Source organism: Monopterus albus, unplaced genomic scaffold (assembly GCF_001952655.1).
Source record: "Monopterus albus unplaced genomic scaffold, M_albus_1.0 scaffold26.1, whole genome shotgun sequence".
Classification (NCBI taxonomy): Eukaryota; Metazoa; Chordata; class Actinopteri; order Synbranchiformes; family Synbranchidae; genus Monopterus; species Monopterus albus.
Window position 1 is genome coordinate 1,199,071 of NW_018127906.1, and position 11,869 is coordinate 1,210,939.

Here is an 11,869-nt window from a genome sequence, read left to right on the forward strand (position 1 = left end):
GCCCACACCCCCCCCCCCCCCCGAAGCTGGTGGTGTCCATTCTGGGTTCAGACCATGTCACAGAGGTGCTGGTTCACCTGTGTGGTCACTGCGGGGCCTCTGCTGCATTGCTCTGTTTTGTACGATCCTCTGCATCTGCCCATTGTTGTTATATCCACTGATGTTTCACACCAACCTGCCCAGAGATGAAAATCAGCTTCCTGGGCCAACTCATCGATCAGCACGGACCATTTGTGTTCCATTTAAAGGACAAGGCCTTTCCTGGTGAAAGTTATCAACCCTAACAGAAACATGCGTGTGAGAAAGAGACTCGAGTCTGTGCATCAATTTATGTGTTTATTTATGAAAACAAAGGAACTCAGAAAATAAGGATCCCATATCAGTAATTACATCAAATAACTGACTTGTTGGTTTGTCGTCAGGTTGTCCTCTCTCTGTGTCTCTACTCTATCGAGCGGAGTCCGGTCTACACCTCAGACAGCTACTATACAGCTACTATACAGTGCTCAAACATACGGAAGAAAGAACGTACGGCCGGAGTGCATGCAAATACATAAATCCACTTTTTGCCTTTTTCTTATTAAAATACAAAATTAACTATAGCATCAAAGCTCGACCATCAACTAAAAACAAACAGAGGAGGGTTGCTGTGGCAATGAGCTGTCCACCTGTCAGTCACACCTGGAGGACACGATCACTGTTTTGGTGTGTCGGTTATTGATCTGCCTGTAAAATGTCCAAAATAAAGCTGAGGTGTTTGCTCAATCTCTCAAGTGTGATCAGTTTGTTTGTAGACAAAATTTCACACTTCCATCACAGCTGAGTGAATCCACGCGCTGAGGAAGGCCGTGACATCTGGTGGAAAGCTTCAAAAACCAGAAGTTAGTTTGCCAAATAAACAGATTTACTCTGAAATGAGATGGAGGACAGAGATAAGTGGATACAGAGAGTTAACAAAAAAACGGACTCATCAGATCTGTTCTAATCAAATCCATTGATCCATCCACTGCTCCATCACTAGCTTGGATCTGATTGGCCATGCACCTAACATTAATCAACATTCAGCCAACATCACTGATCAATATTTACTCATTAGAATCGGGACATCACAGCCGGTTCAGGGGGTGCAGGGTGGGTAGATCTCACTGGAAGCAATCTGTTTGCACCTGGAGGCGATACTCAGGGTGAAAAAACCTCTGCCTTTGAGCACAGCTGCATAGAGGTGACTTGGTTGGATGAAACTGGGTGTTTCTCCTACATCCTTGATTGAACAAGGATGAGCAAAGTTTCTTATACTGGCTCTGAGGAGCCATGACCGAGGCCACATGAGAGCATCCTTCACGGAAGTCTTCATGGACCAACATGCTCCTTTATCAGAACTCAGCTGGTGACTGGATGCTTCAGATGTAGGATCAGAGGAAAGGACTTCTCATGTTATTAGTAACATGTTTCCTCATGCCCTCACTTCTCACATCTTGCGTGAGTGGGGCTAAGACGCAACGGAAGGAAATGATGGTGCTTATAAGAGAAACACCCAGTGTCAATCTTAACAACCACCCAGAGATCAGCTCAGTGTTCTGCTGCACACCTCATTCCTATTGGCTATCTGAGCCACAGCTCTGCCCAACCGATGAACACCTGGTGGTGACCTGAGATTACAACACAGTGGTACAACTGTCACAAAAACCAGTCAGAGTGGAGCACGGCATCAGACAAGTGGTTTAAAGAAACATGGAGGTTTGTCTTTCATTTCACATTTTCCTTTATCTTGACCTGGACCCACCCTGACTCGGATCAGAAACCTGCCGCATGTACAGCTGTGGGATGTCTGCTTCATCCCAAACATAAGGAAGCCTCCTAAGAAAATGCCAAGCTCCACTGAAGGCATCAGCTGACTGCAACACCCTAGTCAGGTGACTACAGAGTTGTGATGTCGTCAGTCTGTGCCAGAAACACCCAACAACCTCTAAACTGAACTACATTAAGGAACCCCATAGGGCTTTCAAATGCTTCCGTGAGTGTTCGTCTGCGCACGTACAGTTTCACACAGATCCACTGAATGCATCTGGAAAAGCTGCGAGGGAGAAATGCACGACGGGTCTCAGAGAGGACAACGGCCCAGGTTTCAATGTGATTGTTAGAGCTCGAAAAACACTGAAGGAAACTCCAGAGGAAGCTGAATTGACCCCGTTACAGCCTGTCACAACAAACTGCACTAAAACGAAATGATTTAAAAGGTGTTAAAATTGGTGCTAAAATGAGGCACATAATTAGTCTTTACCTTCTTTTTTCATTCATGTAAAAACGTTAAAAAAAGTTTGTTCCACACAATGAGCACCGTCTTTATTTTGGACATTTTAAGACGAAAACTCGGTGAGGTCCACTAATAACTCATGAGGAAAAAGGATTTTTTTCTTTAAAATATTTGAAACAAGTTCTGTTATGTTAGTGATGGTGTCTCTGTGGGGCAGCTGGACTGTTAAATACTCAAAGTACTGAGAGTATTAGAGAGTACTGCTCCACAGTACTTCACACACAGATTCCACAGCTCAACAGTTTGCAGATGGAATTAATTATAATTCATGAATTTGTTCTTTTCTAGAGAAATGTATTTTTTAAACCGATGCTTTCATGTGCTCCCTTTAACCTCCGACCTCACACTGAGGTCTGACCAGGACTCTTCCCTACATCTGGGAGGCGGGGGCCATGTTACAGTATGAGTGGTTTTGTTTTGGGGGGTCAGAACAGGACAGCGGTACAAAGACATTTTATATAGAGAACCTTATAAGACACAAACAAGTTCAGCACACAACCTGGAAACTCAAAGAGAAAAAGAAAAGAAAGGAAATGTAGTGTTAAAAAAATAAAAGGTTTGTCCCGCTCTCTGCTGACAGCCGGCGCTGGATAGGGGGTCAGGGTCCAGCGACCCCCCAGTGTTGACCCCAGGGCAGACAGTAGGTTGTGGGTTGGGGTTGTGGGACCAGCAGAGTCTCAGAGGATTTTTGTTGTAACTGAGGAGAAATCTGGCGCAGTGGAGGAAGGTCAGAGTCCGAGAAGCAGACTGACGACCTTTCATCAATCGGCTCTACACCTGATTGTTTTACAAGTTATCCCTCAGTTTTTAAGATCGGTTCCATCCGGTTACATTAGAAATCAACTCGTTTTTAGAGAGAACACCGGCAGAGACGTGGAACTTGCTGCAGAGAGATACTCCATCTTTCTGTACAGTTAATTTCATGTGGCGCTGCCTCAGCTGAGACCTTTCATGGGACTGAATCTCTGAGATGTTGTCTGCTGCTCAAACTAAACAAGACCTCTGAGAAACCGGGTGAGAGATTCTCACAGTGACTGTTGGCTGCAGAATTTTATGATCATCATATTGTTTTAGCTTCAACTCGCCCCCTGCACATGCTGAAAACAATGCTGCAGTCAGCCCCGACAACCAACCACAGCTCCAGTTTCAACCCGCTCTTCAGTCGTCTTCTTACTTTTATGCCGTCGACATAAGTGATGTAACACACCTCTGACCGATCTCCATACAACAGGAACCTGTGTAATACTGAGGTGTGGATGCCCTCCGCAGACGGATCGCTCAGCGTGCTCCGCTGCATTTGACACATGCTATTTTGGTCTGCAGCACAGAAATGTTGTTTTTTTTCCCCAGGGAAAGTACAAAAACCTGCTACAGTGAAAACTGCAGACTAATGAACTGACTGTACACAAGTTTCATGGAGTGATGCACACTGGTGGAAGTAGTGACACTGTGAGTGGAGCTTTAAAACACTCGCCGGTCTCAGGTCACCAACTAAACACCAGCTGTTCTCTCTCTCTCTCTCTCTCTCTCCAGCAAGTTTCAAGCCTCCAGATGTTGACTGTTGAGTTTTGACCCACATCTGGATGCTGTTCTTTCAGCTCACGTGACATAATCCATCAGCAGAACCTCGCTAGTCTCCAGGCTTCGTCCAGTGATGCTCTTAACTTTGTCTCTGAAGCTTTACCAACCTGAAGACAAACATTTGGGGAACTTTAAATTTTGACAGCTCCACTCCCAGTGGATCAATCGGTGAAACCTTGATCAGTGTTAAGACCCATTGAGATCTCCTCCTCCTCTCCATGATGCTCTAAAGATGCTTCTGGAATGTTTGCAGAGGTCAGGGGTCACAGCCGGCCGCCCAAGTAGACCAAGAAGAAAAAGGAAGTCGTGATGTTTGTATCTCCCTCCACGGCAGTGACGCTCAAGTGTTCAGAGATTAATGCGACTCCCACAAACAGTCAGACAGGCCACCTGTCTGTCTACCAGCCTTCTCCCTCCCTCCTCCTCCTCCTCCTCCGGCTGGGAAGTCATTGCTTTCTTCTTCTCCTCTTCTGTTTGTCCGCACCCCTCCAGAAAAGAAACAAAAAAACGACACTAGGAGCTAAAAAACAGGTCAACCTATTTACATACAGTCTCCAAGTCTGGGCGCGTGTGTGTGGTTCAGATGGATGTTTGTGTGTGTTGTCACAAGTTCAGAGTGTGTGTCTCTACCTTTTGTTTCTGAGTGTGTGTGTGTTTGTTCATGATGCAGGTTTACATGGATGTGTGTTAGTCTGCATGTGCATGTGTAAACTGACAGTGTGTGTGTGTATATGTGTATGTGTATGTGCTCAGTAACAAATGTGCTGCGTGTTTGAGTGTGTTCAGTCTGTGTCAGAGGAAGAGGAGGTTCCTGTTGAGGAGCTGTCATCAGAGGAGGAAGAGGAGCTGCCACTCAGACGACTAGCCCCGCCTCCCAAGGCCCCGCCTCCTGCTGCCTTCTCTAAAAGGGGGACAGAGCGGACAGAGGTGTTAAAATCAGATGAGGTCGTGTCTAAACCAATGCACCCGTTTGATCACCGCTGATTCTTGTCTGGTCTGATCGCGACTCGCTTTGGCGTAACACATAGGCAACAACATTGGCACGAGATCACTGCCGCATGTGCTGTAGTGCATGATGGGAAACATGTGGCTCTCATCTGATCTAGGAGCAGATTGGTTTATTAGGGGTGTCCAGTTTCCAGCTACCCCTGCCCTGTCTGATTACCTGATCAGGTGTGTTCAGTCAGAAGCTGGGCAGCGGCCCTTGAGGACTGGGACCAGCCACTCATGGTCTAGATGTTGAATCGACAACGTGATGTCTTACAGTTTAACTGATCGCATCAGTCAGCTTCTGCACTGTGAAGCATCCACTGACCCTGACCTCCGTTAGGTTGGCTCGTATCTGTGCTAACCACGAACAGTTTGTTTCTGCTGTGGATTACTGGACATACAGACACCCATCACTGGTTACTGCGATAGTGAAGAACCCTTTAAAAGCCTTGTACGGCTTCAGCACAGAGTCCCAGAGTCTGACGCCCCAGAACATGGTGTAACAGCGGCGGCAGGCTGAGGCCAAACACTCGCCCTCCTCAGATTATCAACAGTCACACAGGGCCAACTATAACATGGTGAACAGAAGCAGGTCAACACAGGACTGCTGGTCCCCACAAATATCACATTTTACTGTCGTTTCATTGACTGTGGAGCATTTAAGCCAGTCAGCCATGTTTGGCTTTTAGAACAGCGCCTCTGACTTATCACGTTTGTTTACATCTTTTTCAGTAGTAGGATCGTGCTGAGTCCATGACCAAGGTCTTATCTGGGCCTCACCCATACATCGCTGGTGAAAACTGCTGTAGCTAATTTTATCACCATCCAGAGGGTGTAGAAGTACATGCAGTAAGGTCCCCACATATTCCATTGGTTCCATGTACAGTAGCAGTGTATTAGTTCTCAGTACTTACGCAGGAGCTTCCGCTGCTTTTTCTGCAGGCAGGATTTGACGTAGCGCTCCAGCTCTCGGAGTGTGGACGGTTTGAGGGTTTCGAAGTCGATCTCGATCTCGTCAGGGTTGGAGTCTCTCAGGGATGGCTCTCTGGACTGGATGATGTGGACCACACGGCCAAGCTTCTCGCCCGGGAGCCGGTTTATATCCCCTGCCGCTTCTCATCGTATGCCACCGGCAGGGACGACTCCTCGCCGTCGTCTCCGTTGGCCGAGCCGCCGCCTGACGTCTTATTTCCTTTCTTCGGCTGCCTGGAAATACAGAGTCGCTCTGATTTATTGGATGTCTGTGAACTGTCGAACTCTGTTCTGAAATCCTGCATGAACAAAGAAGCTGTCCGACTGAAATGTACCTGGCGGCGGTCACTGTGCTGTTGGCTTTCCTGGTTGGTGCCTTCTTCGGATTGGCTGGTTTTGGCTGCTGGGCGGCGGTCTTCGGCTTCTTCTCTTCCTCCACTTTTCCTTTGTTCCCTTTGTCTTTCTCCTTCTCTTTCTTCTTCTCCTTGTCTTTCTTCTCTTTCTTCTTCTTTGGTTTGCTGACCGGAGCCTGGGACAGGACGGCCAGCTGCTCGTGCACCGCCTTCAACTGGTAGAATAGACTAATTATCAATACCTATAACCTCTAATCAATATATAGGGAGGCCTTTAGAGCTGCGGCAATATTCTAGTAATAGGATCTACAGTGACATTACCAGTACCAGCGTTATATAAAAATAAGCCTTCAATAAAAAATTACATCACCAAAATTTCATTAAATGTACATTAAAAAGAAGAAAAGCAGCATGTTCTTGACCTGTGATTGGCAGGCAGAACCTACCTGCTCCTGTAGCTCAGCAAGTCGCGTGGCTCGCTCCTCCTCGGAGTCGGACGATTCGTCGGATGAGGAGTTATTGCTGCTCTCAGAGGAGGCGGTGCTTTTACTGACCAGTGGTGTTGTAGACGGGACCGAGGCCTCCAGGCCCTCATCTGGGATCTTTGCGAAACGCATCTCAAACACATCCTTAGGAGAGAGACAAGCGTTAACTACAGCAACCACCTGGGGTAAAGGTTCTGGAAGGTTCTACTTACTTGCAACTTGCGGGCCATGGCCACCACTTCATGGTCTGGAGGGTTGTACTTATAACAGTTGGAGAACATTAACCTGACATCTGTTGCAAAACTCTGAGGATCATTGTACTCTCCTTTATCCATCTTTTTCTGTTCAGGAGAAAACACATATGAATCAAAAAACTGGTAAATGCCCTTGTGTCTTCTGTGAGTCCTCAGGTGGTTCAGGTCCTAGACTCAACAAGTAAACAGACAACAGTGACCACCTCACTCCAGTTGCCACTTGAATATGTGCTCCTACACCACAACAACGCCACATTTCAGTTAAACCTGTGCACGTGTGGCAGTGTCCACCGGAGCCACGTACATGTCAATGACACACAGGGATGTGAAACACCAACACAGCAAGATCGGATCTGACTGAACCATCCGAGCTGGGGAGGGGAGGGGGGGGGTCTTCATACATGGATTAACAAGTTAGCCAGATCATTTTGTTGTCTGTTTCATATTATCCCGGATCTGTTGGTTCTTCTAAAGTCTGGCTGGACTTGTCATGGCAACATGTCTGTCATCTCAGACTCATTCGAGACCAGGTTAGTTCTGAAGTTTATTCGATGTAAACAACACAACGTCACAGATTTAAAGATTCACCGAGCAGGAAGCGACTCACTAACATCAAAAAGAACGGGCGGTACTGAGAAATCGCCAGAACCCTTTGGCCTGACCCAAACTGTTCTTAATCTGATGTTACTGTTGCATTCAGGAGGAAATAATTTACTGATGTAGACTGTAAGCACCCCATATTAAGGGCAGACAAAGAGGAGCTGTGCTGGGACCACCACAGTTAGTGTGCACTGACCTGAGGCTTTCATATAGAAAGGATCCTCTACAGTTTATGCACATTTTACTGCTGTAAATTTATATTGAAACTGAAAACATGCACGTGGAACCTGCAAGGAGCGAAGGGGCGGGAATCCTTTGTGACACGACTGCATCGCTGTGGAATTCAGAGCTGAGAGCTTGACGCCTTTTAACAGCTGCACAAACTGATGTCAGTGATGATGTGAACAGTTTAACTGAGAAGCAACTGGCCGATTCTGATCAGGGACATACACAAGCGATAAATGTTCAAACTGTCGGCAACTGCACTTAATCAGTTGCTGAAATGTGTTACATAATTATTTGTAGGAAGAGAAGTGCTGTAATGCTGCGCAGAAAAAACTAAAACTGAGGCAAAGCTCCAAAGAAAAACTAAGAATAATGGCAGTAGAACTAAGAGTAATGGGCTACCATACAGAGATACCAGTTTGCTGAATATTCTCATGCTTCACTTACCTACAGAGCAGAGATTATATGAAGTAAGTGGAACTCAGCACATGTACTCATCATCTAAACAGTGACTAATGAATGAAGATGACCTGGACATGTCTCTTGTGTCGCTGGGATTCCTTTCACTGCCTACATGTACAGTCCTGCTTGGGCTTGTCACTCTGGATGTACGACCACACAGCTGTGCACCGCATTACCAGTTACGCATATAACAGACTGGCCGTCATATCGGAGCAGTGGACACGCAGTCGTGGCTTCAGCTGTCAATATATTTATTTATCTATCTACTGTATCTCTCTCTCTATATTTCTTTCTCGTCTCTGACCACGGGAGTGCACGCCAATCTTAGATGACTGAATCCAGCTTTTCAAATCCACAACACAGGTGGAGGTTCAAGAACAGAAATATCCCGATAACCTTAGCCGACATTAGAAAATCCAGGATTACTCACTTGATTTAGGATCTGTTTAGCGACATACAAAGAACACCCCCTGAGCACTAAGGCCTGGGATGGGAACATGCAGGGTTAGGTGGTGAACGTACTAACATGCGATCTTATCGGCAACGTCATAAGTTAACAGTTTACTGAAGGGAATGTTTTGTGGCACGGACTCCGGTCTGACGGCCATGTTTGTTAGTGATAAGTGGAGATTCACAATTTAATTGTTGTGCGGTCATGGCATGCGTTTAGTGTCAGATGAGGTCATGTGTGTTACCCGGACAGTGCTGAGGTCCATGGGGTGTTTGATGATGTCATGGTAGTCATGCAGTTCCAGCGCCTCGGCGTCCACCGGCTTATAGAAGGGCCAGGCGTAGGCGGCGTGCTTCTTAGAGAGCATCTCCTTCAGGATGGCATCACAGTGTTTCAACTGCTCACCCAGCTTGCTTCCCTTCCTACCTCCGGCTCCTCCTCCTCCTCCTCCTCCCACCTCACCCCCTGCCACCTCCTCACCCGTCTCCCTGCGGGTCTTAGCAGGGTGGGCAGCGGCCTCGCGGCGGGACGAAGCCAGTTTGGCCGGTTTGGTGTCCTGAGCAGATGGAGAGTCTGCACGACCGGCAGAGATTGCTGACGTGGTGGGAGTGGTGGTGTCGGCTTTCCTCTTCACTCCTTTCTTCTATTAGACAGGTGGAGACAGGTGGACAGAGAGTAAGAGACAGAAAAGTCAAGCTCTATCTTTCTTTGTTTGGGTCATGTGATGCTGTCCCACCCCGCACAGCTGTTACCTTGACGACGGGCTGTGCAGATGGCATCATGGTTGCTGGGGGTTGTGGGGCAGAGACAGGGGGTGTGGCCTGAACAGATGTGGGTGTGGTGGAGATGACAGGTGTTTGAGAGGGGGAGGGGGATGGGTAAGAAGGGGGAGGGGAGGCTGAAGACTCAGCCTGCTGACTCACTGTAAGAGAGAGAGGGAGACTACAGTCAGTAACTATAGAATACTAAGGCAGAGACACAGGGTGCTGATAGCACTGCTGATGTACTACACAGCTGTGTGTAGAAATGTTTGTCAAATTTGAGTTGGAATATTTTGTTAGTTTTAAGATGTTTTGGTCCAGTTTTTCTCAGCGACATTTATATCTTCTGAGCGTTTTGAGGCAACAGTTGTCTCCATCTTTGCTGTATACAGTTACCATGGTTGTGGGTTGTACTGTTGTACTGGTGTTGTCCATCAGTACTGTAACAGAAGGAGTATTTACCTGTAGTAGCAGCAGCAGGCTGTTTGCTCTTGTTCTTCCCTTTGGGAGCTGGAGGCAGCAGAGCAACTTCTTCTTGAGGCATCTGAGCGACTTTCTGCAAGAAGATTTTCTCCAAAGCCTGAGCCATGAGGACGATGTCGTCTGTTGGCTGAGGACACAAACACTTCACTGCTTCACTCGCACAAGACGTTTCAGTAAAATACAACTCTGCAGTAACACCTAGTGGCAGCCACGACACACATGTCCAGACCACCTACGTTGATCTCTCTCGCTCACACATGCACGCGCGCGCATCTAAGGCTGCAAGATCAGTTATCATTACTGACTGCATCTTTAAAATAAAACTACATACTATAGGACTGTGTGTACCTTGTTGTAGATGTAACAGTTGGTGAACATGGTGTTGAAGTCCTGCATGGCCTCACTGGCGCTCCAGTAATAGTTGTTTTCCAGACGTTTCTTGATGGTTCCCATGTCCATGGGGTTCTTGATCACTTTGTGGTAGTCCTGGAAACACAGCTATCTTAGCTTAGCATACAAACTGGAAAGAGGAGAAACAGCTAGCCTGGCTCTGTCCAGAGTAAAAATACACACCAACCAATACCTCTAAACTTCAACAGTTAACAGTTTACATCTGGTTATAAAAACAGAAATGTAACAGAATCAAACAGTAGTTTTAAAGACAGTTATACACTGGAACTGCTTCTTATTGAACATCCTTTGGTGCAGTGACAACTATTTTTATTAACAATAGTCAGCCTGGTGACTAACCCTAACTCCTAACACCTAACCTCTGAAATTAGAGAGAGATTACAAATCTTGGTGTGACTGCAGCGAGTGTTGCAGTGACTGACCGACAGGCAGAGCTTAATGGCATCCACAGGTTGGTAGAAAGGCCAGGCGAACTGATGTTTCCACAGAGTCTTCACCACTACGTTCTGCATGTACTGCAGCTGGTTGGTTTTTCTGAAGGACACAAACATACATCATCATAGTGTTCTAGGCGTGTTCTCTGTTTCTAGCACTGCACATGGAACTGTGTCCAACCCACATGTCCTTAGGGACTGGTGTTTCACAGAGAGCATCTCGTTTTGGTTGGCATCTGGCAACTAACTGGTCACCTACCTGCCAGGTTTGGTGGGATTGGTGACTTCAGGGGGGGGCGGGTTGGTGAGAGGAGGGGGGCTGGGGGGCGCAGCCTCGGGGGCGTCCGACATGGTGGACGACGGTGACTCTGCAATGCACCGTGGGACAGCAGTGTCTGACCTAAAGGTGAAAAAACAACTCCCTCTACAGTCTGAGGGTGTGTGTGTGTGTGTGTGTGTGTGTGTGAGGGCACACAGGTGTGTGTTGGCACGTGTTCAGTTCAGGTGCTGTTGGAGTTGATGCTTCAGCTCGACCTTTCCCCAAAAAGACAAACTCCCATCGCACAACCTGGCAGAGACAGACACACAGACACATCATCAGCACTGTGCTGCTGCTGACACTCAGAAGAATCACTACAACCTCTAGATCTCCTCCTGCACACATTCCACAGTGTAATAGAGGTGACCAGGTTTTGGCCAAGTGACCTTTATCGGGCGTCTCACTGCCACTGCCTGATAATTTTTGGTTTTCACTTAATTTACATGCAGTTCTGTTGAAACATGAATAAAGGTGGCAGCTAAATTCATCCACGACTAATCAATCCATGTTTAAGCTACAAACAGGTTTGTGCACAAGATGCTCAGTACACACAGTACAATATTCTGTATATAATTGCACATGTATATAAAATGAAATAAACTCACACCCTGACACAAGCTAAATCTATCAGTTACCAGTTATCTATCAGCGTTGAAAACTGGGGAAATACATACAAAAGCTCACTTCAACCACTGTATATATTACAAAAAAGAGCGATAAGAATTGTGCATAAGATGGGGTATAGGGATCACACCAATGTAGCTTTCATACAGT

General features: G+C 46.8%; 1 protein-coding gene across 1 annotated transcript in view; it reads right to left on the reverse strand.

Moving 5' to 3' along the window:
* Window positions 1-323: 323 nt before the first annotated feature.
* Window positions 324-11,869, reverse strand: part of LOC109957317 (bromodomain-containing protein 3-like) — a 15,837-nt gene continuing 4,291 nt past the window's right edge. Inside the window, 12 exon segments of the mRNA XM_020595100.1 lie at window positions 324-4,796; window positions 5,800-5,991; window positions 5,994-6,091; window positions 6,193-6,425; window positions 6,657-6,839; window positions 6,908-7,036; window positions 8,932-9,330; window positions 9,440-9,609; window positions 9,911-10,058; window positions 10,280-10,417; window positions 10,765-10,876; window positions 11,036-11,344. Coding sequence (XP_020450756.1) covers window positions 4,678-4,796; window positions 5,800-5,991; window positions 5,994-6,091; window positions 6,193-6,425; window positions 6,657-6,839; window positions 6,908-7,036; window positions 8,932-9,330; window positions 9,440-9,609; window positions 9,911-10,058; window positions 10,280-10,417; window positions 10,765-10,876; window positions 11,036-11,127 — 2,013 coding nt within the window. The 5' untranslated portion in view covers window positions 11,128-11,344 and the 3' untranslated portion in view covers window positions 324-4,677.